Source organism: Dama dama, chromosome 12 (genome assembly GCF_033118175.1).
Source record: "Dama dama isolate Ldn47 chromosome 12, ASM3311817v1, whole genome shotgun sequence".
In the NCBI taxonomy this organism is placed as follows: domain Eukaryota; kingdom Metazoa; phylum Chordata; class Mammalia; order Artiodactyla; family Cervidae; genus Dama; species Dama dama.
In genome coordinates, this window is record NC_083692.1 from 58,173,293 (window position 1) to 58,201,153 (window position 27,861).

The 27,861-nt window shown below is 38.2% G+C and overlaps 1 protein-coding gene across 1 annotated transcript; it reads right to left on the reverse strand.

Annotated features, from left to right (window-relative positions):
• Positions 1 to 4,223: 4,223 nt before the first annotated feature.
• Positions 4,224 to 18,460, reverse strand: TMX1 (thioredoxin related transmembrane protein 1). The gene is made up of 8 exons (XM_061157380.1): positions 18,227 to 18,460; positions 15,316 to 15,431; positions 13,504 to 13,549; positions 10,827 to 10,955; positions 8,909 to 8,954; positions 8,707 to 8,808; positions 8,526 to 8,592; positions 4,224 to 5,845 (listed from the first exon to the last, which is right to left on the reverse strand). Exons 1-8 carry the CDS (start codon positions 18,376 to 18,378, stop codon positions 5,667 to 5,669), a joined length of 837 nt encoding a protein of 278 aa, XP_061013363.1. The 5' UTR covers positions 18,379 to 18,460; the 3' UTR covers positions 4,224 to 5,666.
• Positions 18,461 to 27,861: the final 9,401 nt, after the last annotated feature.

Genomic DNA, 27,861 nt, shown 5'->3' on the forward strand with positions numbered 1-27,861 from the left:
CATAGTATTACTATTCTAGGAAACTTGCCCAGGAAGCTAAAGTTGCAAATAGCTTTATTGTTCAAGAACTTCCTCAATGTCATTTATCTGAATGTTAAGACTATTCAACTTACCCTCAGCAAAGTAGGTACTTCCTTCTCAGAACAATAAATGGCACTGAATTACTGTTTACTTTGTAAGATTCACTTTGAAAATCATCCCTAATATGTCCAATCACAAACAAGCCCTCAAATAAAACATAAAACACCTTAAAGAGAATCCCAAAAGAACACCATAGAGTTCTCAGCTGACTCTGAGACACTACTAAGACTTATCAATGACTGTCTTTACCAAATATAGTAGCAATAAACTCAGCTTTGGTTTATCAATAGGATGATTCTGGTGTATTTTCAGGGAGCAAGCATAGGACAATAGAGTAGGAAGCTTAAATTATAAGGTATCATACAAAAAAATCCCATACTAGAGTAGCATGATAAAGGAAAACTTATGATACTAACAACAGACTGGTTATTAATAACAATATTATATTTTAACAACATACTAATAAGAACAACAGACTGGTTCCGAATCGGGAAAGGAGTATGTCAAGGCTGTGTATTGTCTCCTGCATGGCAGGCCACTGTCTGAGCCACCAGGGAAGCCCAAGTAATTCTTTTTCATCACTTTCAAACTTACGCTGCTCCCATTCTCAGTAGAAGACTCAAGTTGCTGTCAAAAATCATATGTAAGAATTTGCTCACTAAACATAAAATCCAAATAAAATAGGATTCAAACTTGCCCATCGTGGGGCTGGAGTTGCTTCCTCTGAAGAACAGGGATGCAAAGAAACGGAGAATTTAAAATCTGGGCTCTGGTGTGAAGGATGACATCAGTGTTAACCGTGAGAGTAAAGGCAGTAGAGTCTCTTTTCCTGCTCCCCCATCTCAGTAGACTAAGGACCCGAGTTAGCTCCTAGTGACACTCACATAGCTTACAGTCAACATTAACAGCTTAGTACTTGACTGTCTTCATTCAAATGGCATTAATATTCTAGGAAACTTGCCCAGGAAGCTAAAGTTACAAATAATGTCAAGGTTCAAGAATTTCCCCAAGTCATTTATGGGGACTACTCAACTCACCCTCATTTCACAAGCATGAAAATCAAATGTCCAAAGAGGCAGCAGTCACATCCCTTGATGATGTGGAGCAGCGACAAGATCTGGAGCCAGGTCCCTTGACCTCTGCCCAGAAGTCTCCCCACAACACTGTGTTTTGTCTCAAACTAAGTGTCAGGCCTCAAAGAGGTAACAATCAGGCTTTTGAGACACAAAGTGATTTAACACACACACGCTTTGAGGGTGGACCATGATTTTAGTGCTTCAGATACAGCAAGGGTTCTAACTCTCAGCCCAAAACCCAATTAAGACCAGTTAGCAAAATAAATAACTTTTAAAATAGTCTTAATACATCTTTGACTGCTGGTTATTAAAGAGACTCACCCCCAATGACAGCAATGTTCATCTTGTTGAAGGTAGAGAACCTCAGAAATCACTTTACTCATAAACTGAGGCCTAGAGATGTACTGTGATTTACTCAATGTCAGTTAATTGGTATAAATAAATCCAAGAGAAGAAACACTAGAAAGTAGTATGGCATTTAAAATGGTAAAAATCGCAAAATAGCTTATTTTTTAAAGAAATGACTATGGGCCAGGAAGGACTCACAGGATTTGAGCTGACCCTTGAACTAATATGTAATAAGGTACCCTCACAGAACAATAGTTTCACTTGTTCAAGTAGTTCCAGGAACATTATTAGTTGGGTTGGGGCAGGAGAAACAGAGTTAAGAGCATTTAAAATTTCCAACCAAGTATATACTTGATTCTGGTGAAACAGAGTAAGTTTAAAGAAAGCTTCTCAGGAATGCCTTGGTAGCAGTATGTTGACACTTTCTAAGTACTTACTTCAGTTGATATAGTCTAATCCACTAACAACCTTATTTCTACTATATGCTTTATTAAAACACTGAAGCTTAGAAAGTTAAAAAAAAAAAACCAAGTTATTCTTCAAAATGAAGCATACTTTCAATGAATTTAAAACAGGACTTTCTCAACTATGCTTAGATTTAAAAGAAGTTTTGGATATATCAAATCTTGGTCAACTGACCTCATTTTCAAGACTCAACGAGTCTGAGCTATGATATCATGATGAAAGCAAGCTTATAAATAAAGTCACACATAGTCAGATGGGTACAAAGGAAGGACAGTTGATTCCATTAATGGCCACAATTTGGTACTGATATTATCACCATTTGTAATGAATGCATAAACATTTTTAAAAAATCATTAAAGGAGAAGGAACAGTTTAGATGTTAGTTCAAGTGTGTAACTAAATCTTACTACCTACAGATTATCAAAGTTCCAATTTAAACTTAATGTTTTTCTAGTTTCAGTAGTTTTAAACAGGTATAAAAGTTGCTGTGTGTGCAATACCAACGTATCTAAAACTGCAGTAGGATAGTCAACTTAAAATTTACTTTTAGGATTATACAATTATACTCAATATGACCAATCATTTGAATTCCAAATCTAACAATTATGAGTAAAAGATTCATATCAAAAGTAATTTGTCAATCATACCTCAATAAAGCTGGGGGGAAAATTTACTGAAAGAATTCTAACTACCACGATAAATCAGAATATCCTAGGTAACTGTAAAATGAATTAAAATGTTCATTCAAAAATGTTTCTCTCATCACAAGTCCAGAACTATGCATTTTTATGCACTGGGTTCAATAAACAATTGCCTTGAGAGAAAATTTCTTTCAAGAGCCTCATTTACTGTAATAACCTTTATATATTACCCAATAACACAGGACTGCAGGTACTGAGTTCTGGTTATTTCTTAATAGCATTTGTTGCAATATTCTGATAGGAGAATTCTAAATTGTATTTTCATATATAAATTCCTAGATGTGCAGTACTCACACTGAAGAAAAGCACAACACTTGAAATCTTTGAAAGATTCAAACTTCACCTATTTCTGCCAGTTCTCTGAGCCTTCAACTGAAGGACAGATAAGGTTCAGCTATCACACACTGCTGCTGCTGCTAAGTCGCTTCAGTCGTGTCCGACTCTGTGCGATCCCATAGACGGCGGCCCACCAGGCTCCCCGTCCCTGGGATTCTCCAGCCAAGAACACTGGAGTGGGGTGCCATTGCCTTCTCCAATGCGTGACAGTAAACAGTGAAAGTGAAGTTGCTCAGTCGTGTCCGACTCTGCGCGACCCCATAGACGGCAGCCCACCAGGCTCCCCGTCCCTGGGATTCTCCAGCCAAGAACACTGGAGTGGGGTGCCATTGCCTTCTCCAATGCATGACAGTAAACAGTGAAAGTGAAGTTGCTCAGTCGTGTCTGACTCTTAGCGACCCCATGGACCGCAGCCCACCAGGCTCCTCCCTCTATGGGATTTTCCAGGCAAGAGTACCGGAGTGGGTGCCATTGCCTTCTCCATACTGCAGTAGACTAAATAATCACAGAAAAATAGCACCATTCCAATACTCAATGAATGAAAAATGTTACCTATGGAATCATTAAACTTTTGTCAGTCTTGCTAATTTAAGTATTTAGGCAGTACATAGTAAATGCTGTATTTTCTAATGATCAGATTTCAATACTTCAATGATGGAGCTGAATGCCCAGGGCAGGGAGGGGAACAGGGTTCCCCAGGATGCTGATCCTGCATTTTATTCACTTGTGAGATGATCTGGAGCTTAGTTGCCATGTGGAGTCCTTTAAACCAATGCAGAAACAAAAGGTGTCTGTTAAAAGTAAAATGATCCCAACAGTTTCTGTAAGTAAGCCGCTGGTGTGAGAGAAAATGGACTATTCAGGTATCTACAGTGACAATCTTGAAGTAATACAAGATACATTTCTTTTCTGAAATATCAAGTTTACATGTTCAGTCTACCTGTAACTTTTTGTACTTACTGCATTTTTTAATCACTTAAATACTTAAAAATATATGATGTGTAAGACTAGAAAAATAGAATGCTTAGTTAATGAACAGCATTTCTCTATCATCTCAGATAACAAGAGATATATATGACTCTAGCCTTTTGATTACACATATCAAGTAGGTATACAGTGACACCACTATTCACTTGAACACTGTTAAGTACATATTAAGCATCAGTTAAATATTTAAATATTAAATATTAATCATCAATTAGACATCACACTTGCCTTCAGCTTCAGTGAAGCACTTAGAAAAGTTTATTTTGTGCTTAGATTTTTCTAAAGCATCACAAAATTATTACACATCCAAACTCTTCAGTGGTAGAATATTTAATATTCTAAAGGAAAGGCCTTTAAAGGGGACATTATAGAAACTATTACCATAACAGAGAGGTGATCCATTCAGAGTATCTACGGTTTTTCCTTTCATTGCAGCTAATACATTTCTATACTGCTACCCCACAACTCTGCCCACTTCCTCTTTTGCTGTAAGGTGAAAACTACTCTCTTTAAGGAGTAAAAATACATTAAATGTCTCATCTTGCTGATACCTATCTGTGAAATACCACAATAGAAAGTAGAGAATACAGTTTGTCTTTTCAAAAACATAAAACTTTATGAGTTTAAATCATCAAACATACGTTGACTTTGTACAATCAACTAAGAACTTTTTGGATGAGGACAAATATACATTGAAAACACACACTATAAGATGCTTTTTCCTGAGTAGAATGCTAACTTCATATCATATTAAGCTTCTGTGAATTTTCAAAATAGAAATACCAAGGCTTTTCCACAAAATCAAATAAAAATCAGGAATGTTCACCTTCACATCCAAACAAAGAAGTTCAAGTACAGGTTCAACAAGAATGATGTAAAATCTGAAACAGGCAGCCAAGATTTTAAGTTATCAGATGGCTTTTCACTTTAAGTATTCTTCGGTAAACTTCAGTTTGAAACAATTTATTAAAACATGAAAGATATTTCCAGGAAATTATCCAATTTGGAAAATAAAAAATGTAACCCATGGTAAGAAAAATACAAATCATATACTGAACACAGGAGAACAAAAAAGGCAACCAACCTTTATAAACTTTCTAAACATATCCTGTATTATCATGGGTAGAAAACTATAATTAAAGTAAGGTAGTTTTTATTAGTCGCATAATCTAAAAATATGAATAAATTTTGGACTTTAAAGGAGATAAAGGGTTTCAGAGTTGTTACTGAAATACACATTTCTTGAGACAATGGGCAAAGTTCCCATTAATGGGAAATATGTTCTCTTCACACAGTGAAACTGAGAAAAATTATATCAAATGAGAAATCTTCTTCTCTAAAGTAATCTCCTTAAATACCTCAATAATGCAATACTTGGGAAATGTAATTTTCAACACAGACTTGAAAGTTATTATGAAACAAACATACAGAAATCTTATTGCTTGGCACCAGATTTTCCAAAAATGAAAGAACTGTTTGAACCACCATATTGTTTTCAAATCCTATTTTTTCACAGTGCTACTTTTATTTTCAGAAGGTAGACTGTTCAACCTAATGACAAGCTAGACTGAACCTTGCAATGTACAAGCAAGTCACAGTTCACTTCAAACCAAAACAAATAATTGATCTTCTGTTTCTGCCAAAATCATATGAAAATATTTGTAAAAATTAACTAGGATTTATCTGTGGCCAGTGAAGGACCCACAGAACGTTGTCTTACAGCATTCTGTGCAAAGTCTTTGTTTGTTCCTTCTTTGCTTTCAGATTCCTCTTCTGAAACATCTTCTACATCAGCCTCTTGTTCTTCCTCCACTTTTTTCAAAGGTTGAGAAGATTCTGGTAGTAATTTTCCTTAAAGATAAAAGCCAGAAGTGTTTTGTTGTTGATGTATTAGAGTTGTGTTAGAGTACAATCAAGATACAATTCATATGCCCATAAACTGCTTTGGCAATGACTTATCAATCATGTTTGGATTTCCAAAAGGAAAAAGCTGTATTCAAGAACAAATGATACTGCAAAAATAACTGGTCTGGAAGGTCCATTTTACTTACGGAATTCATTATTACCCACCTATTCATAAACTGAACAGAAATTAATGAACCAGAATTAATGCTGTGAATATGGATGCCTATAAGAAAATAGACTACATTAAATAAAACTATATTAATTTACTATTAAATCTTCTAGCTAATAAGGATACTAAAACAAACTTCCATAGTACCCTTGTTTCAGTTCCCAGGCAAACAGGAATCAGATGAAAGCTATTTTCCTAGACACGATTTTTTTTTAACTGGATTCATAAATGTGCCTCCTCCTCTCCATATATATAATTTTACTGAGGCATAATTACAAACAATATAATATACCTATCTTAAGTATACAGCTCAATTACTTTTTTAGTATGTTCATACACACACTACCCACCCCACCCCAGTTGTTAATAGGAACTATTGCAAGTTAACTTAAACTTGGAACACTTAGAACATACCATGTTACTGAGATACAGAACACAGAATCTGGCTAACGAGTTTTCTCAGTTCAGTGGTCCAAGACCGTCCCTAATCCCAGGCGATACAGAATGGGGCAGGAAGAACACAGGGGTATAAGGTAGAAGAGACCACAGGAAGGAATTCCCATACAGGGGACAATCTGTTGTTTGATCTGTCTGGCATATCTTTTTCTACTGGGTTAACTCCTTCCCTATGCCCCATCCCATGCAGTTGTAGTTGCGTATAAACAACAGTTGAGAGCAGCGCTTCTCCACCAGGGGTGATTCTGCTGGGACACTTGCCAATGTCTGGAGATATTTCTGATTGCTACGCCTGAGAGGGGCAGTGCTACTGGCAACCAGGGGGATGATGCTAAACATTCAGTAAAGACAGCTTGTCCACGTAAGAATTACCCAGCTCAAAAGACCAACAGTGTCAATGCTGAGAAATTCTGATTTACAGTTTAAAAAAAAAAAAAAGTGAGCCCTCTACACAAGCAGAGGACACCAGAATTCTTTCAAAAGAGGTGAGTATAGGGAGAAGTATATTTCCTTCTTACTCTGGGATTATGAGCTACAGCTTTCTGTAGTTATTCTATGCTCAGGACTAAAAAGAGCCCCAAATGGAACAAGCACAAAGTCAGAGAGAACTGAGCAATTCAGAAACATTTGAGCCCCAGGATTTAGTCAACTCTGTCCTCTGGCTTCCTCACTACATGAACCAATAAATTCCTATTTTGGTTAAAATTAGACTCAGTTGGGTCTTTTCCCAGCAACTTAAAATCTAAGCCAAAAACACAAAATGGAAAACAACTCAAATCCAGAAGCCTGGTATAGAAGGGGCAATATCACATTAAAGTGTGGGTTAACATCAGCAGTGTAACAGATTACCTAAGACAAATCTGTTGTTAGGTTTAAGGTTTTCTAAGCAAAAAATATAAATAAAACATACATTCACTGACTTAATTGTCCAATAAGTAATCTGCACTTATTATATTTTTTCCTACAGGTCAGTGGCCCTTGGTGGATAAAATTATTCCCTTCCGTCCATGCATGCTTTTTGATATCGGTGCAACTATTTAAGAAATTTTTTTAAAACCCTATCAGTTCTTCAACAATGAATACTTAACTGCCATCTTCACTGAGATGTTTCTAAATTGCTCAGTTCTCTATGACTTTGCACTTGCTCTATTTCATTTCAGAAGTTTTGACCTCAGTTAAGTCCTAAGTCATGAAGGCAGCAGAACAGAAATGTCAGGCTAAGAGTTCGATTTAGGTTCTACTCTCAGCTCTCATCTCTGCGTGAACCTGGAAACACAGTGTTCATCTCTCGGAGCCTTAGTTTCCTCAGTCACAAAATAGGAAGAGTATCACTTATGCAGTCTACTTTAAAGAGCTGCTGAAAAGCAAATGGGATGACAGAAAGTGAAAGTTCTTTACAAACAGTAAATAAGAAGGCCTTCATAACAGCATAATTTTCAAAATTAAAAATAAATGATAGCTAGGTAAAATTATATTAAGACAAATAGCAGTGAATATTCTAATTCCCATCTTGTAGTAAAATACACAGCTAATGAGACTCCTAAAGCAATGACAGGAATTGCTTTCCCCAACATCCTAACAGAAAAACTTAGACTTGACCAACATACAAAGAAAAAGCCTCAAATGTGGTCACTATACCAATGAGATGACTTCAGGATTGGAATATATTCAACTTTTTTTGACCCAAATATACTCAAATGGATCCCTGAATATTATGGAATTTTCAAACAAATTGACATCAGGTCAATGGTTATCAAATATCCTGTTAAGGTACATGCAGTGTTAAAATTCTCCACACTATAAAAGCCAAAATAATGACTATTATGTTCCTAAATGCACTGGGCTGTCATGTCATTCTTACACGAAATATATATCTCTCTTCTGCCACTACTCCGAATTTAGAAACCCTAGCTAGAAAGGCAACCTGCCGTGTGTGTGATTGTGTTTATTACAGAAGTGAATGGGATTACAGTGAGTGAAAAAATTTAAAAATACACTTACTGGAAGGGCATGCCTGGGGTCTGCGCCTTTTTGAAGGACACAGGAAGTCCGCCACAAATATCATGAACTGCAAAAATAAACATAAGAACCTGAGTATATGATAAAAAGCTAGAGCAATTATATTAAATTACAAAATTCTAAAATATTCTTCTTCCTAGTACTCCAAAAATGAAGAACTTACAAGTCCTAATAATAGTCCTGAAAGCAGAGTTGCTAAAGCAAACACTGTATATGATCCCCAAATCGGTAATCCAAGGTCTTCAATAAAATAGTTATGGCAAGTCTAAAATCAAAAGAAAAAAAAATTAACTAAAAATCATAGCCATTTCTTAAAAAGTGACAGTGTCAAAATGTTTAAAATAGAAAAAAATTTTAGCCCTTACCCTGATCCACATAGAGAGCCGAAAGAGTGCTGACATGCTACTCATCCTAAATTAAAAAGAAAAACCAAGTCAGATACACAGCTCTGAAGTAGAATACGTGTGTATTATCTATATTTTCTATTTTTTACTCTATAATTTCCAACACAACAGATTTTATTGGTGATATTATTCAAGGTTAGTGATACATCAGTGATTTCAGGCCCATAGAAGGCTTATTAGCGAAAATCAACAGTTTCTGAATTTTTGCCACTATGTAATATCCTCAAACAAAACATTTGATTTTTTTTCCTTTTCTTCTGTTGTTTTGCCTTTAACCTTTCACTTGATGGTTTCTCCAATGTACTGTGAATAGGGGTTGAGCTCTATGGAACCAGCGAGTTTGATGTTAGGCACACTATAAGCAAATGGAAACTCTTATTCACCCTTAAAATCCTCCAAAGAACATAAGGAAGGCAGCCTGAAGGAAGACTGGGAGCACTTTCTGAGTCGATCCTTCTCACCTAGGAATTACCCTCCTTTCATATTAAAATTACATAGAACTTACAACAGTATTAGTTTGATACAGTTTAATAACAACAAAATAATTACCTAAGAAATAAGTCACCACAGAAGTAAAAATAACTATTTTTCACATAATTAAACCCAAGTAATTTTGATAGGCAGTCAGAAAAAAGGTATGCTCCAAAAATTAGGTTTGTGGGTTCTCTCTAGCATAAGCAGCACCACCAACACATACCAATTCACACATAAACCAGAGCACCTGTACTCAGAATGGCCTAATCCAATCACCAGTCTCTGGCACCTGCCAAGCTGACCCTTGGAAGGAGTACCCTTTATTCAGTCTAACAGGAAAGGTGTGAACTGCTGCCCTGTGAAGTCAACAGAGACTTCCAAGCAACCAACCCCCACTTCTTCCATCAGAAAGAGCAAGAATCATTTACAATAGGAGATTTCAAATAAAATCAGTTACATTTTCACTCCAACAGAGAAACGTACTTTAATCATGTTGCTTCTGTTGTTTAAAACACAAAATGGGAATAGGAACAAGGAACCAAAACATAAATCACTGTGCAGGCTCACTGCAGCCTGTGCTAATTAGATTCTATCAGGAACATTAGGTACCTTACTTGGGTTTGGTGGGCATGGTGGTTCAGTGGGGGAATTCTAACAGTTCAATTCAGAGGTATAAGGAAAAGGTCCTAAAGATAAACTTCTATTTTAAAACACTGTTTAGGGATAAACTTTCCTGCACGCCCAGAATCCAGAGCATTCTCTTATGTACTAGTATTTCCATCCTCCAAAGAAACAACTGGTAAGAGGACAGCAAGAGATAACTTAGCTGGACTAGGAGGAGTCCATGATGGCCTCAGAAAACCTCAATATTCCCAGAGGTCTCTCAAATGACCTGTGAGGCCTTGCTCCCCAAGAAAGTAACAGAAAACCTTCTTGCTATGCCCAATCCTTACTGCCCCATAGACATTGCTCATCCATACTATTCACATAAAAAGTTATCAGGTAGAATAATTCATTCACATTAAAACAAGAAGTGAAATCTAAAAGCAGCACAAGTCAGTATATGGTTGAGGCTTCTCATTCAAATATTAAGCTCAAATGATAGCTTTACCCATTATGTCACTTCTAGAGAAATTATTTTGATGATACAAATGACTATATTCACAGAGCTAAAATATTCCTAACAAGACTTTCAGCTTAATTCTATAGAATGCCTCTATCTTAAAAAAGGACCACACTACCTGTTAGACTTAGAAGATAAAAGTCAAACTAAAAATATCACATAGTAAATCTGAACATATTATAACAATCCTAGAATTAAAACGAAGTATAAATGCTTTATTTACATGAAATACATGATCCAATTAATTCTGAAATAAATAAGAGAAAAACCCTTTATACTTACAAAATAGAACCTGGACCAAACCATGATGAAACAGGTTCAATACTTTTCCACTCTTTGTCACTTACAAAGTTTATGAAGTCCTTCTTAGTTCTTGGACCCTGATATCGCCTAAATTCACCGTCTTTACAACTAATGAAGATCAGAAGTAAATATTAGCGCTGAATAAATAAACTTTGTTTTGCTATTTCCATAACCTCATTTTACAATCAATCCTGATACTCAAAATCAGCAATGAGCAATACACAAGTAGCAAATTACACTAATTACCTACCCTTGACATCTTAGCCCCATATTTCATTAACCACTGAGGTTATATTTTTAAACAATCACAAGCTTTAAGACTTTATTATACTCTTCCAAATAATAAAACTGTAGAATTAGAATACAGTAAGTATTAATAGTTATACATCAATTTGTTATTGTTTAGTTACTAGGTTGTATCTAACTTTTGCAACCCCATGGACTGTAGCCTGCCAGGATCCTTCGTCCACGGGATTCCCCAGGCAAGAACACTGGAGTGGGTTGCCATTTCCTCCTCCAGGGGATCTTCCCAAACCAGGGAACAAATCCTCATCTCCTGTACCAGCAGGTGGATTCTTCACCACTGAGCCACCAGAGAAGACCCTATATGTCAATTATATCTCAGTAAAAACTGAGGAGAAAAAGAAATTCGGTATGTAGATACATCTCAGAAATTACTTTTAAGCCACAATACACACATTAAAAAGATGACTTCACGAAAAAGTGGTTAGAATAGTGTCTAACATTTATTATTTATTAGCTACTATTAAACTAGAGGTGAACAATTTGAGGTATTTTTCTGGTCTTTTCAATCATAATCATATCATCTCAGCCATCAAGCTTTAAGTCACTGGAGGCATCTGGTGCGGTGCAGTGATTCTATTTTAGAGTCTGCTTTGTGTTCTTCCTGACACCAACCTCCTCTTCCCATTTCCAACGTATGGAGCGCTGCCATAGGATCCTAAGTGCTCTCCCTGTTTCCATATCTTCACCATTTCCAATCTACCTTAAATAACACTGCCAGTCTAGGCCTACTTACTTAACATTTCTATTTTGATCAATCATGTGCAAAAACTCCCCACTACTTATAGTAAGATTACAGGGCCCTTAATCGAGATAGCATATTAAAAAGCAGAGACATTACTTTGCCAGCGAAGGTCCGTCTAGTCAAGGTTATGGTTTTTCCAGTGCTTATGTATGGATGTGAGAGTTGGACTGTGAAGAAAGCTGAGCGCCAAAAAACTGATGCTTTTGAACTGTGGTGTTGGAGAAGACTTTGGAGAGTCCCTTGGACTGCAAGGAGATCCAACCAGTCCATCCTAAAGGAAATTAGTCCTGAACGTTCACTGGAAGGACTGATGTTGAAGCTGAAACTCCAGTACTTTGGCCACCTCATGCGAAGAGTTGACTCAGTGGAAAAGACCCTGATGCTGGGAGGGATTGGGGGCAGGAGGAGAAGGGGACGACAGAGGATGAGATGGCTCAATGGCATCACCGACTCGATGGACATGGGTTTGAGTAAACTCCGAGAGTCGGTGATGGACAGGGAGGCCTGGCGTGCTGCGATTCATGGGGCTGCAAAGAGTTGGACACGACTGAGCGACTGAACTGAACTGAATCCATCCAAAAAATTACAGGTTATCCCCCACTCAAAAAACCACCCCCACTCAAAAAACCAAAGATTTTTGGAGAAAATGGCATTTGAGCTATTTTTGAAGGATAAGTATGATTTCAACAGACAAAAATTAGGGGAATGGGCATAATAAACAATGTGATTAAAAGAAAAGAGCAGGAAATTCTAGAAAATTTCAGGGAGTGTTGAGAAAGCCAGGAGACTGACTAGCCAATTAAGGGGCATGTGGAGAAAAGGACTGCATGAAAAGGGTGAGAAGCACTTAGAGAGAACAGGTATTTAAAGAGATACCAAGGGGAAATAAAAACGGGAAACAGATATGAACATGAAATAAAAGACAAGGAAAATCAAGATACACACAGAATCGCTGACTTCTTGTTTCAGGAGACAAGTGCCTCCTAGCAGTCAACACATCAGCTTAAAGTTCAGGGCAGATACAGAGATTTAAGATTGCTTATGGCTAATTTAGAAGATAAAGACAAACTAAAGAGCCTACACTGAAGACTACATAATGGTGTTTATTCTAACTTAACAACTATTTCACCCACCACTCTTCCCAAGGCTGAGCTACAGCACTTTCTGAGCTAATGTGTGGACATTCCATGCTCCTATTTATGACTGTTTATGAGACAATCCTCAGATGGAACACTTACTTTGCACTCTTAAAAATTCTACCTCCAAGGTTGAGTTTAATCTCCATATTCTCCAGGAACCAGTCCAGTGCAGTGATTTTCCCCCTTACCAAATTTCCTACAGTACTTACCACAACTCTAGGCTCATAATCACTCATGCCACTATTTCTTGTGCACGTCATTTTCTAAGACAATTAGAAATCCCTGAGGTCACGGATTATTTCATACCTCGTTCATCCAGCTAAAGGTACCTAAGATAGCACTAAGTGAAACAAACCTTCTAATAAACTTACTGAATATAATGCTCTTTAAACATGATCAAGGCTAGAGGCTACTGTTCTGATTATGCCATGATGCATCCCTCATAACTACAGAATTTTCAAATACTTACTGATAAATAGTAGGAAGAGCAGTTATGATAAATCGTCCACTTAGTCCTACAAATGAGAAAGATTATAACTAAATACAAGAAAGAACACACAGGTTTTACATGGGCTGATCTTTAACTACTTAAAAGCTGACTCGATTATTTAAATACTAATAGGCAAAGAATATGAAATTAGACCTAAAAACAGTTTAGCTATAAAACATAAACAATGAAAGAAATTTCATTTACATACTTAAAGCAACTTAAAAAAATACTATACATTATCTTAATTTAAAAGTATGTAAAATCTGAATATTGAGGACATTTGTGAATATATATATGTATAAACATTTGGTCAATTATACTACTATAAGATTACTAGTGGGAGGGGGGTTCAGGATGGGGAACACATGTAAATCCATGGCTGATTCATGTCAGTGTATGGCAAAAACCACTACAATATTGTAAAGAAACTAGCCTTTAACTAATAAAAATAATTGGGAAAAATAAAATTTAAAAAAAAGAGATTACTAGCAATGAGTCATGGGACAGCCTAATATAATTGTAGTCTTATGTCTAAAATCAAATGAAATTGCATTTGATAATCAAAAAACAAGCACAGAGTTTCTAAAGTATTGTTAAAAATGGAAAATATTACGACTCTTTCAAAAGATGGGCAGTAACAATATAAGCTAACATTAACCACGTGTTAAACACTAAAATGACAAAGGACCAATCTACGGCTCAGCTTTCAGATCTGTAAAACTGGATATTTTTTTTTTTTTTAACTGGATATTATCTACCCTGCAGGTTGTGTAAGGACTACAAAATAAATGCAGAACACTTGGAGCAGTACCTATAATAGTAGTGAGTGCTCACCAATAGTAGAGATTATTCCCATTTGGGATAGGGACAGAGTCAAGAATCCAAGTTTACTGTGGCCAAGAACAGGTAGGAAGCATCACATAAGGGCAGGGCTTGACACCTGTCCAGGGAGCCAAGTCAGGAGGCCACAACCATGAGGGCTTTGTAATTTAGAGCCCACATCCTCAAATCATTATTAACGGATTAAATTTGGAACCCAAATGCAGAGATTTAGATAATTTGTCAGGGAACGTGACCTGGACTCTACAAAGAACTTCAACCACATGCTCCTTATTCTAAGCTTGGTATAGATATAAATGCTGGGGTGACCAAGGTCCACCTGAGCCACAAGGTTTTAGGGGTTCTCACAGATGTCTTACATACTTGTCTGGGGCCTGGGATACAAATGAAAAAAGATCAGAGGTAGTTACATGAGCAAGAGTGAGGGAAGGGCGATGCCTCCAAGTTCCCTTAGAGCAATACAGAAAAGAATGAAGCTGCCGTACACAACCAGGGAACACACTTCACACTGAACCCTCATTAAGGAGGTGGGTAAATCAGCTTAACTAGCTGTTCATAAAACTCATGAAAGGCAGAGTTTAGACCACGTAATGTGGAAAACTGGAGAAGGCAATGGCAACCCACTCCAGTACCCCTGCCTGGAAAATCCCACGGACGGAGGAGCCTGGTAGGCTGCAGTGCATGGGGTCGCGAAGAGTCGGACACGACTGAGCGACTTCACTTTCACTTTTCACTTTTCACTTTCATGCATTGGAGAAGGAAACGGCAACCCACTCCAGTGTTCTTGCCTGGAGAATCCCAGGGACGGGGGAGCCTGGTGGGCTGCCATCTATGGCGTCGCACAGAGTCGGACACAACTGAAGTGACTTAGCAGCAGCAGCAACGTGGAAAACAGGATCAACACACATCCTAACCTGCAAAGAAACAAAATGAACCAGAGACTTACAGTACCTGGCTGCTCTGTGACATCAACTTTTGCAACATTAACTTCAAGATCTTCTCCCCATTCGGCAAAACTTTCCCATTCTGGTTGAAGATTCTGACAAGCAGGACACCATGGAGCATAACTAAGAAATACAGTTTAAAAAGAAAAGTTAAACACTCTAATATGAGCATTTTGGGATAAAAATTCTAAAATGTATAACTTGTAAGGAAAATCTTATATTAAAAACAAGATAGCAAAGTGGTTTAACTTTGTGAAGACGAAAAGGTTTTAAATGTGAATCTAACACTCTGGAAATCAAGAACTACGAATTGATAATGCTAATCACAGAAAAGTAATTCTGAGAATAAGTTCTTAAGACACAAGGGGACTTTTTCATGTGCAAAACAGCTCTTTAAAAACCTTTGGATTTCTCTATATAATGGGGCCAGAAAGCTCAAAGCCAAATTTGGGGTTCATGAGTTTTAGTAATTTTATGTGCAAAAGTCACAAATGCAAAGTGCTAGTATGAAAAAAAGGAAGCATCCAGCGCTGTGGTGAATAGGAAACACGTGCCTCGTTTTAAAGCGGGAAACACTACCCAGCTTGGCTGTTAGGGGAACAGCTGGCCCCAGGGAAGCTGGCCCAGGACTGCAGGCTATTCTAATTTAAAAGGAGCTGAAAACCCTCATTTTTATGTAAAAATGCTACCTCAAAACTTAACCCAGTCACAAACACTAGGCAGGCCAAATGAAATTCTTTGGCCAGACCTTGGTCAACCTCGGGTTTTCAAATCTGTGGCCAAGCATACTAAGCATTTTAATTACTTTTCTGGTATTCCCTTGAAAGTCCCTGAATCTTTCAACTTTTCCCATATTGTATATTATCTCATAATTTACCGCAGTTTTTTTTTTAATGGAACCAGTTAGAATAAAACCTATACCTGTTAAAACAAGAATACAGTTTCTGTACTTCATTTTTTATTTTCTTGACTTATTTTATGAAAATAAAACTTTCAAAAGTAATCAGCATTGTGGAAAAAGACTAGTACCACACACAAAAGCCAAAGTCCACAACAATAAATTGAATTACAATCAAAGTATCTCTGTAACATAATTCCTGATTAAGATAAATTTAATGTAGATAACTAACTTGTAATAAAAGCAGATTATTATAAGAACTACTAGACCCTTTTTCAAGTTCCTTTTGTTTCTTAGATGCTTTTTATAAGGTTTAACTTCATATTCAGTAAGCTAAGGGAAAAATACTATGGTATATGTATTCTTAATTTCATACAGATGCTCTAATTCAAATCCCCTAATACTCCACTTTTGATTGCTATATTGATATAGTTTGATCAATTAAGTTGATTTTAAAAATCTCCTTGAGTAATACTGGATTGTAATTTGCATATGAATTCATAATCACAATTGCTCAACACATTATTTATGAAATTGTTGAGTATCTTATGGGTACAATCTAAAACAAGTTACTGAGGACAATGAAAACCAAATGCTGTCCCTGGTTCTATTTCCTCACCCCTGTATCTTCAACAGTTTCTGAAAATTGTTTCGCTGAGTTACAAACTATATGCATACTATATAAACATTTCCCCTAATGTTCTATGCCTTGTTTGATTTTATGACTTGAGTTATTGACCTGGCCTTCTGGATTCTCCCTCGGGGCTGTCCACCTCCACCTTCCTCCTTAACTGACAACCCAACCATACAGGAAAACACCAACCTGAATCTTGTTAAGGAAGGGGGTTGTTGTAATAACCTTTGCATGTCTATACTGTGTTAGTTTCTGGAGACAAAAAGAAAGCCACTATGGCAATACCTAAACATATTAATTAAAGCTATGTCTCTCATCTGTAAAATCCAGGAAATAAGACCTATCTTACAGAATGTGTAAAGAATTTAATATGATAATGTATGTAAAGTGCTTAGAAGTGTTTCAGTTTGATTCAGTCGATCGGTTATGTCCCACTCTTTGCGGCCCCATGGACTGCAGCAGGCCACGCTTCCCTGTCCATCACCAGCTAACACTCAAAATGGGTGTTTTCTATTAATATCACTAATACTACTAATACCACTAATGCCACCACCAATTTAGCGACAAAAACAAAGGCAAATAGTTTATTATCTACCGATACAAAAGGGACATTATTATAACGAATTAGCAGACATGATTTTATTCAAACAGCATGTTTAATGCAATACCACTTAGGAAACATAAGAGTAACAAGCCATAACATTCAGTACGTTGCAAAAACACACACCCAAAGGAAAAAATGAAATGTTGGCAAAGAAAAGCAAAAAAAAAAAAAAAAAAAAAATTTAATGATAAAGGAAATGAGGATTTTTTTTTTTTTTAGATAACCCAACTTGAACTTATTTGGCATTTAAAATATGCCTAATTCATAAAATAAAACTTAAAAGTTTCCAACTGTAACATTCTAAGTGGACTACTTTTTAAGAGTAATTAGAGAAAAGGAGAGGAGACTTCAGTTCAATTTCCTCTTTTGTAGAGTTTGGTGAAATAAGTCTGTGAGTCTCTGAAGACTCATTCTCAAATAAATAATTATACAGCAAGTAGAGAGACCCACTTCCCCCAACTCCAAGGCCAGGAAGAAAAGTTGAGAGAATTCAAACGTGAACGTAACCTCACAGGCGCACTTCAGCCCTAGCAACCAAAGGTAGGATGCACACTCCAGGGGAAATTTAAGAGCGTTCCCCGGGAAGAAACGAAGAGAGGGTGAGATCAAGGCCGTGGAGGATCCCAATAGGAGTCAGGGGATCTCGAGGAGTCGGGGGGCTCCCGCCCCACAGCTCAGAGTCGCAGTCCCGGGCAGCCTGGGATCCGCATGAGAGGAACGAGGATGATACTGGAGGCGTCCAGACTTGGACCTAGGACTCCAGCCCACCGCCCCGCACTCACAATTCTATCATCCACTCTCCTTCCAGCAACTCTCTCCAGTTCTCGTCCGTGATGATGCGCACGTCGCTCCGCCTCCCATGGGCCCAGGGAGCTCCCCAAAGCAACAACAGCAACACTGCCACCGGGATCCGGAGACTCCCGGACGGCGCCATGTCGGCCGTTTTGCCCACCCACAACAACCGAGGCAGCCCCACCTCCGCGCCGCAGCTCCTCACTTCCGCCCGCGCCCGCCGATCAGTTTGTGCGCATGAGCGCGGCAGGGCTCGCGCGCGCGCCTTGAGGACGCGCAATGCGCAGGACGGAGCTGGGTCCTAGTGGATTGGTTGAGGAAAAAAGAAGGGAGCGCCCTTAGTGCGCATGACAGAGAAGCTTCTCTTCCTCCTTTCTGGTTTGCCCCAGAGCCGTCTTGCAGAAGAATGAACCGAGGGCGTGGTGTACAAAATGGGGCGGGACTTTAGAGAGGAAAGGCTTAAAAATTTGCATCCGGATTTTGGCGCCAAATGTTTGGTATTTATACTTACTGAATGCAGTTGGTAAGTTTAAACTAAAGCAGTTTCCAATTAGATGTTCGTCAGAGTTTTCTTGTTTCATTTGAAAATTTTCGTAAGAAAGCTAATGGATGTTTATAAGAGTCAGAATATCTGTTTACTTCTGGAGGATTAGAGAGACTGGAGGGGCATAAGGGAGACTTCATGGATTCCCTGTATATTGTATATCTTGGTCTGAAAAGTAGTTACACACGGATGTACACATATGTTAAAAACTATCGACCTGTACATGTTTCAGGCACTTGTATGCACTTTAGGATGTATGTTATCCCTCAGTTTTTTGTAAATCATTAGTTACAGAAATACTAGATCAGAAATTCAAAATGGGACAAGACACATAGACTTGTAACAAATACTTAAGATTTTTTCCCAACCATTTGTAAATACAAATGCAAATCAAAATAGGCGCTGTCTTTAAAAAGTATTCATCAGTCAAATGAAAATATTTGAATAATTGCCTTTACACCTCCTGGCCTCACATTCCCTCCTAAACTCAATTCAGTTGGCTAATTTCCCCACCCCTTAGGTGCAAGGCCCTTTGTAGGGCACTAGTAATTTACTTGACTGCCAGCAACATTCTGTCACAAACTTTTCTTGAATGGTGCAATGTGGTGCCTCATTTGCTCCTCCACCACCACCACCACCGCCCCCCCCTCCCCTCCCCTCCCCTCCCCTCCCCTCCCCTCCCCCGCCCTCCCTTTTCTCATAGCTGCTCCTCTGAAACTTCTTGGTGGTCCTTCAGTACTTGACTTCCAGACATTGGCTTGCTCTGAGATGCTGTACCGGCCCCCTCCTTTTTATATCCACACACTCTTCCAGATAACCTTGAAAGTGAAAGTGAAGTCGCTCTGTCGTGTCCGACCCTTTGCATGGACTGTAGCCTACCAGGTTCCTCCCTCCGTGGGATTCTCCAGGGAAGAATACTGGAGTGGGTTGCCATTTCCTTCTCCAGGGAATCTTCCCAACTCAGGGATCGAACCCAGGTCTCCTGCATTGCAGGCAGACGCTTTAACCTCTGAGCTGCCAGCGAAGCCCTCAGATAACCTTAATTCTGGCTTTAAAAGCCATCAATATGCCTGTCGTTCCAGCTCTCACCTTTCTCTCACCTTCAGACATGTATATTGTTAAAATACAAAATTCAACCAAATAAATTTAAAGATCCATCTGTCTTTATCATTAGGGGATTCTTGGATCAGACAGCATCCCATCCAGCAGCTAGAAGAGCTCTCCTTCAGGTGGTACAAAATAGAAGGCTTTCGTAGGAAGAAGGGTGACACGAGGGAGTTATTAGCATAAGTAAAGAAAGTAGTATTTTTCAGGGCTTTTTGAGGGGAAAAGAACTGGCAAGGTGTTTATCATGAGATTGCCACTTCAAGCCTGGTTTGCTGTCATGGGGGACAAATAACTCCATTCTGAGATATTTCTTTTTCAACAATATTCAACTCTTTGCTGAACATCTTTTGGATATCTAATGTGTAGCTTAAATATAACAAGGTCAAAAAGTAAAATTCTAGATTCTCCCCCTAGTTTTACATTTCAGTTAAGAGCCCCAAGGTCCATCTGGTTGTACAAGGCAAAACTTTACATTTTAATTCTTTATTATTGTTCTCTCTTTTTACATACTCTTTATGTACTCCATCAGCAAGTCCAATGAACTCTACCTTCTCTACTTTACATCTCCATAGCCTGGTTCAAGTTTCTATCATCTGTTGCCTCAATAACAGACTTCTAACTGATCGGCCTGTGAATCACATTACCCATCATATTTGTACATGCTAATTCTCTATGTAGTATTAAACTGATTTGCATCTGTGTTTATTCTCTAGTTTCTTTTCTCACCCAATAAGACGTGAAACTTCTCTGTTCTGTTCATTACTGAAATCTACAAGGTTTAATGCCAAGTCACATTAGAACCTGGTACATAATAAATGTCCAGTAAATATTTGTTGAATGAAAGAATTAATGAGGAAAATTATAATTATAGATATGCTGTGCTTTTACTATAAAGTATGGGCCGCACTGGTAAAAAGGACACAAATATATTCTTATATGTAATATGGAGCAATACCTTCCATTTATACCTCATGGCAATAGGGAGTTCATGATCTGAGCCACAATCAGGTCCCAGTCTTGTTTTTGCTGACTGTATAGAGCTTCTCCATCTTTGGCTGCAAAGAATATAATCAACCTGATTTCGGGGTTGACCATCTGGTGATGTCCATTTGTAGAGTCTTCTTTTGTGCTGTTGGAAGAGGGTGTTTGCTATGACCAGTGCATTCTCTTGGCAAAACTCTATTAGCCTTTGCCCTGCTTCATTCTGTACTCCAAGGCCAAATTTGCCTGTTACTCCAGGTATTTCTTGACTTCCCACTTTTGCATTCCAGTCTCCTATAATGAAGAGGACATCTTTTTGGGGTGTTAGTTCTAAAAGGTCTTGTAGGTCCTTATAGAACTGTTCAACTTCAGCTTCTTCAGTGTAACTGGTCGGGGCACAGACTTGGATTATCGTGATATTGAATGGTTTGCCTTGGAAACGAACAGAGATCATTCTGTCATTTTTGAGATTGCACCCAAGTACTGCATTTTGGACTCTTTTGTTGACTATGATGGCTACTCCATTTCTTCTAAGGGATTCGTGCCCACAGTAGTAGATATAATGGTCATCTGAGTTAAATTCACCCATTCCAGTCCATCTTAGTTTGCTGATTCCTAGAATGTTGACATTCACTCTTGCCATCTCCTGTTTGACCACTTCCAATTTGCCTTGATTCATGGACCTAACATTCCAGGTTCCTATGCAATATTGCTCTTTACAGCATTGGATCTTGCTTCTATCATCAGTCACATCTACAACTGGGTGGTGTTTTTGCTTTGGCTCCATCCCTTCATTCTTTCTGGAGTTATTTCTCCACTGATCTCCAGTAGCATATTGGGCACTTACCGACCTGGAGTGTTCACCTTTCAGTGTCCTATCTTTTTGCCTTTTCATACTGTTCATGGGGTTCCCAAGGCAAGAATATTGGAGTGGTTTCCCATTCCCTTCTTCAGTGGACCACATTCTGTCAGACCTCTCCACCATGACCCATCCGTCTTGGGTGGCCCCACATTGCATGGCTTAGTTTCATTGAGTTAGACAAGCTGTGGTCTGTTAGAACTGGACATGGAACAACAGACTGGTTCCAGATAGGAAAAGGAGTACATCAAGGCTGTATATTGTCACCCTGCTTATTTAACTTATATGCAGAGTACCTCATGAGAAACACTGGACTGGAGGAAGCACAAGCTGGAATCAAGATTGCCGGGAGAAATATCAATAACCTCAGATACGCAGATGACACCACCCTTACGGCAGAAAGTGAAGAACTAAAAAGCCTCTTGATGAAAGTGAAAGAGGAGAGTGAAAAAGTTGGCTTAAAGCTCAGTATTCAGAAAACTAATATCATGGCATCCGGTCCCATCACTTCATGGCAAATAGATGGGGAAAGAGTGGAAACAGTGGCTGACTTTATTTTTGTGGGGCTCCAAAATCGCTGCAGATGGTGATTGCAGCCATGAAATTAAAAGACACTTACTCCTTGGAAGGAAAGTTATGATCAACCTAGATAGCATATTAAAAAGCAGAGGCATTACTTTGTCAACAAAGGTCCGTCTAGTCAAGGCTATGGTTTTTCTAGTAGTCATGTATGGATGTGAGAGTTGGACTATAAAGAAAGCTGAGCACAGAAGAATTGATGCTTTTAAACTGTGGTGTTGGGGAAGACTCTTGAGAGTCCCTTGGACTGCAAGAAAATCCAACCAGTCCATCCTAAAGGAAATCAGTCCTGGGTGTTCATTGGAGGGACTGATGTCAAAGCTGAAACTTCAATATTTTGGCCACCTGATGCGAAGAGCCGACTCATTTGAAAAGACCCTGATGTTGGGAAAGATTGAAGGCAGGAGGAGAAGGGGACGACAGAGGATGAGATGGTTAGATGGTATCACCAACAAAATGGACATGAGTTTCAGTAAACTCCGGGAGTTGGTGATGGACAGGGAAACCTGGCGTGCTACAGTCCATGAGGTCACAAAGAGCTGGACATGACTGAGCGACTGAACTGAACTGCCTACAGTCATTCACAGAAGGGTCTGTTTTGCTTATTTACTGTGAGCTTAAAGAAAGGAATTTTAGCTTGACCTTCAGCCATGGGAGGTGCAGTCCCTGAAGATGGGTCATTATGTATACTTTAAGCTATCAGCAAAATCCCTTTAGTGATTAACTTGTAGCAAAAGCAATAGAATACAAAGATAAAAGCAGCAGATCCAATATGGAATCGTATTTCTTCATCTCTATTATTGTTATGATATTTAGGGGTTTGGGTGTGTATGTGTATGTGTATTGCTAGATCCAGTTTGCTAGCATTTTGTTGAAAATCAATATATCTGTATTCACAAAAGATACTGATCTGTAGTTTTCTTGTGATGTCTTTATTTCATTTTATCAGGCTAATACTAGCTTCATAGAATGAGGTGAGAAATGTTCCCTCCTTTTTTATTCTTTGAAAGTATTCATAAAGAATTTCTGTTGTCTTCCTCTTTAAATGTTTGGTAGAATTCTGCAGTGAAGTTATCTGGAACTGGGTTTTTCATTGTGGATTATCTCTTATAGATTTATTCAGATATTCTATTTATTCTTGAGTCAGTTTTGGTAGTTTGTGTCTTTCTAGGAATATGTCTAGTTCATCTGAATTTTCTAATTTGTTGGCCTACAAGATTATAAAGGATTCCTTTATAATCCTTTTAATCTGTAAGGTCAATATTAATGTCTCTTCTTTAATTCCTAATTTTAGTAATATGAGCCTTCTCTTTTTTTTCTTGGTCCGTTTAGCTAAAAGTTTGTCAATTTTCTTGATGTTTTCAAAGAACCAACTTTTAGTTTTGTTGGTTTTCTCTTTTTTTTAATTCTGTTTTTCATTATTTTTTTCTTTTTGCATGCTTTCAATTTTTTTTTGCTTTTCCTCTTTCCCTAAAGTATTTTAAAGTAGAAGACTAGGTTATTGATTTGCAATGTTTCTTCTTTTTTTAATGTAGGCTTTGAACTCTGAGTTTCCTGTCAACACTTCTTTAACTGCATCCCATAACTTTTGTTATGTTTGTTATATTGTGTCCCTCATGTCATTAGTGTCAAACTACTGATTTTCCTTTTGATATGTCTTTGTCTGTTGTTTATTTATAAGTTTGTTGTTCTTTTCCATATATTTTTGAATTTCCCAAATTTCTTTGTTATTACTTTAGAGTTTCACTCCGTTGTGATCAAATAGCATACTTGTGTAATTTCACTTCTTTCTAATTTATTGACACTTGGTTTATGGTTTAGTATATGATCTATTCCAGAGAATGTTCCAGCCCTTGAAAAGAATTTGCATTTTTCTGTGATTGGGCAGAGTGCTCCACATATGTCTTTTAGGTCAAGATGGTGTATAGTGTTGTTCAAGTCTTTTAATTCCTTGCTGACCTTCTGCCTAATAGTGTTCTTTCTGTTACTGAAAGCGTGGTATTAAAGTCTCCAACTATTGTCTCCTCAGTTCTGAGAGCTTGTATTTCATGTATTTGTGGGCTTTGTTTTCTATATCTTAATAATTGTTATGTATTTCTGATGGATTGACTCTTTTAGAAAACTTTCCTCTTTATATCTGCCAACATTCTTTTATAGTCTGTTTTGTCTAATATTAATAGAGCTGCCTGCTATGGTTTTGTTACTAGAGTTCTGGGATGTTGGATGGATAGCTGCTGTCCAACCAAAGACTACTAGGGAAATGGACATAGAGAAGTTTATTACTCACAAGTCCTGAAGGAGGCATGCAACACGCCTTGAGGGCCCACACAGGAAGGGTGAGGCAGGGTGCAGGCAGAGAGAAGCAGGACTTGGGGTAGAGTGCTTTGGGATTCCTGGGCAATTTGAACTAGGAAGAGCAGGGTTTTGGTAAGCTTCACAGGGGTCTTATCTAAGAGGTACACAGTGAAGCCCCTGAGAGGATGAGAGGGACTATTTATCACAAGGGCCACTGGGAGGGGGGTCATATCAGTAACTTACATTCACTTGTGACCCGCAGGGCTGTTATCTATGGCATACATTCACAGGATGGGCTAGTGTTAGTTCAAGGCCCCTGCAGGCTGCTAGGTCACACAAAATGGATGCCGAGGCAGCAATATTATAGAGTAGCTTAGCCAAACTCTCCAACAACTACTGATACGTTAACAGTGAGCTATCATCCTCAGATGGTCTGACAGCTCTTTAAGTCAAGATTAAGAAGATTAATTATTCTCCTCTCCCATCTGGATACAGAAAGGCAAAAGTAAGGATCATTCTAAATTTATGAGGTTGGCTTTAAAATTTAACTTTAAAGAAGCTTATTAAATATTTTATAATGTTCATGCATAAAATGTTTCAACCTAGCTAGAGAAAATTCTAGCTTTTCAAAGGGGTACTATCATGTGAAACCCTAAATTAGAGTTAACAAATGAAGATCTGGCCACCTAAGGAGTTACTAATCACTGACATAATTACTAGGCAAGTCGCAGAGTATTTGTAGCTCAAGGTTAGCTTAATATATGTTATTGCAATTGTTCAAAAGCACAAGGAAAGCTAAAGCTATAGCTACCAGAGTTAAATTCTGAAGTCTGGCTATTTGAGGAGGAAAAAGAGAAGTGTGTTCACTTAGCATTAAAATCTCTGACACAAGTAGCAGCTTTTCCCACACAGATGGCTCAAGGCATAGAAAGGATCATAAATAATGCAGTTCGGGACAACAAGAAATGCTTGAACTCAACCATGACAGAAATGGTTGTTTGACCATACCGTGGATCTCACAGTTGCCCTGCCCGTGAGAGTTGGCAATTAATATAGAGCAATGTTGCTTCTTAACTTATTTTTACCTATTATGTTAATTATAGTAAGTTAAGTGTCAAATTTCATATGTGTCCACAGAAATATCATAGTTACATGTATATCTCACTCTGAAATTCAGTAACTATGGAAAATGACCACTGGTGGTTGTTATGGACTGAGTGTGTCTCCCCGAAGTTCACATGTTGAAGCACTAACCCACCGGACTCTGCCCCACCCACCAGTGGAGCCTTTGTGAAATAAGTGGTTTAAGTGAGATCATGGAGATGGAACTCCCCCTTGATGGAATTAGTGCCCTTATAAGAAGAAGAGAGACTGAAACTTGTTTTCTCTGTCATGTGAGGATAACAGCAAGAAGGCAACCATCTGCAAACCAGGAAGAGGGTCCTTACCAAGAATCCAAACTGCTGGCATCTTAATCTTAGACTTCCCCATCTCTAGATCTGTGAGAAAGAAATGCCTAATATTTAAATCAAGTCTGTGGTGTTCTGTTACAGCAGCCTGAATAGACTAGGACTGTCATTTAAAAAAAAAAAAAAATTTAAGACAAGTCAATATACCAATATGCTTTCCTTTTTCCATTCTAGATAATACTTGGACCCAGTAGCATAGGAGTATCTGTTTTGTTTTGCTTTGTTTTAATTTTGTTTTCGGCTGTGCCCTGGCTTTCTCTAATATATTAGTTATGTATTGCTGCCTCAAATTACCTCAGGTTTAACAAGACCAGGAGCTGACTGTGGCTCAGAACATGAACTCCTTATTGCCAAATTCAGACTTAAATTGAAGAAAGTGGGGAAAACCACTAGACCATTCAGGTATGACTTAAATCAAATCCTTTATGACTATATAGTGGAAGTGAGAAATAGATTTAAGGGACTAGATCTGATAGACAGAGTGCCTAATGAAATATGGATGGAGGTTCATGACATTGTACAGGAGGCAGGGATCAAGACCATCCCCAAGAAAAAGAAATGCAAAAAAGCAAAATGGCTGTCTGAGGAGGCCTTACAAATCGCTGTGAAAAGAAGAGAAATGAAAAGCAAAGGAGAAAAGGAAAGATATACCCATTTGAATGAAGAGTTAAAAAGAATAACAAGGAGAGATAAGAAAGCCTTCCTCGGTGATCAGTGCAAAGAAATAGAGGGAAAAAATAGAATGGGAAAGACTAGAGAAAATTAGAGATACCAAGGGAACATTTCATGCAAAGATGGGCTCAATAAAGGACAGAAATGGTATGGACCAAACAGAAGCAGAAGATATTAAGAAGAGGTGGCAAGAATACACAGAGAACTATACAAAAAAGGTCTTCATGACCCAGATAACCATGATGGTGTGATCACTCACCTGGAGCCAGACATCGTGGAATGTGAAGTCAAGTGGACCTTAGGAAGCATCACTATGAACAAAGCTAGTGGAGGTGATGGAATTCCAGGTGAGCTACTTCAAATCCTAAAAGATGATGCTGTGAAAGTGCTGCAGTCAATATGCCAGCAAATATGGAAAACTCATCAGTGGCCACAGGACTGGAAAAGGTCAATTTTCATTCCAATCCCTAACAAATGCAGTGCCAAAGAATGCTCAAACTACCGCACAATTGCACTCATCTCACACGCTAGCAAAGTAATGCTCAAAATTCTCCAAGCCAGGCTTCAGCAATACGTGAACTGTGAACTTCCAGATGTTCAAGCTGGATTTAGAAAAGTCAGAGAAACCAGAGATCAAATTGCCAACATCCGCTGGATCATCAAAAAAGCAAGAGTTCCAGAAGAACATCTACTTCTGCTTTATTGACTATGCCAAAGCCTTTGACTGTGTGGATCACAATAAACTGTGGAAAATTCTGAAAGAGATGGGAATACCAGACCACCTGACCTGCCTCTTGAGAAACCTGTATGCAGGTCAGGAAGCAACAGTTAGAACTGGACATGGAACAACAGACTGGTTCCAAATCGGGAAAGGAGTACGTCAAGGCTGTATATTGTCACCCTGCTTATTTAACTTGTATGCAGAGTACATCATGAGAAACGCTGGGCTGGATGAAGCACAAGCTGGAATCAAGATTGCAGGGAGAAATATCAATAACCTCAGATATGCAGATGACACACCCTTATGGCAGAAAGTGAAGAAGAACTAAAGAGCCTCTTGATGAAAGTGAAAGAGGAGAGTAAAAAAACCTCAATATTCAGAAAACCAAGATCATGGCA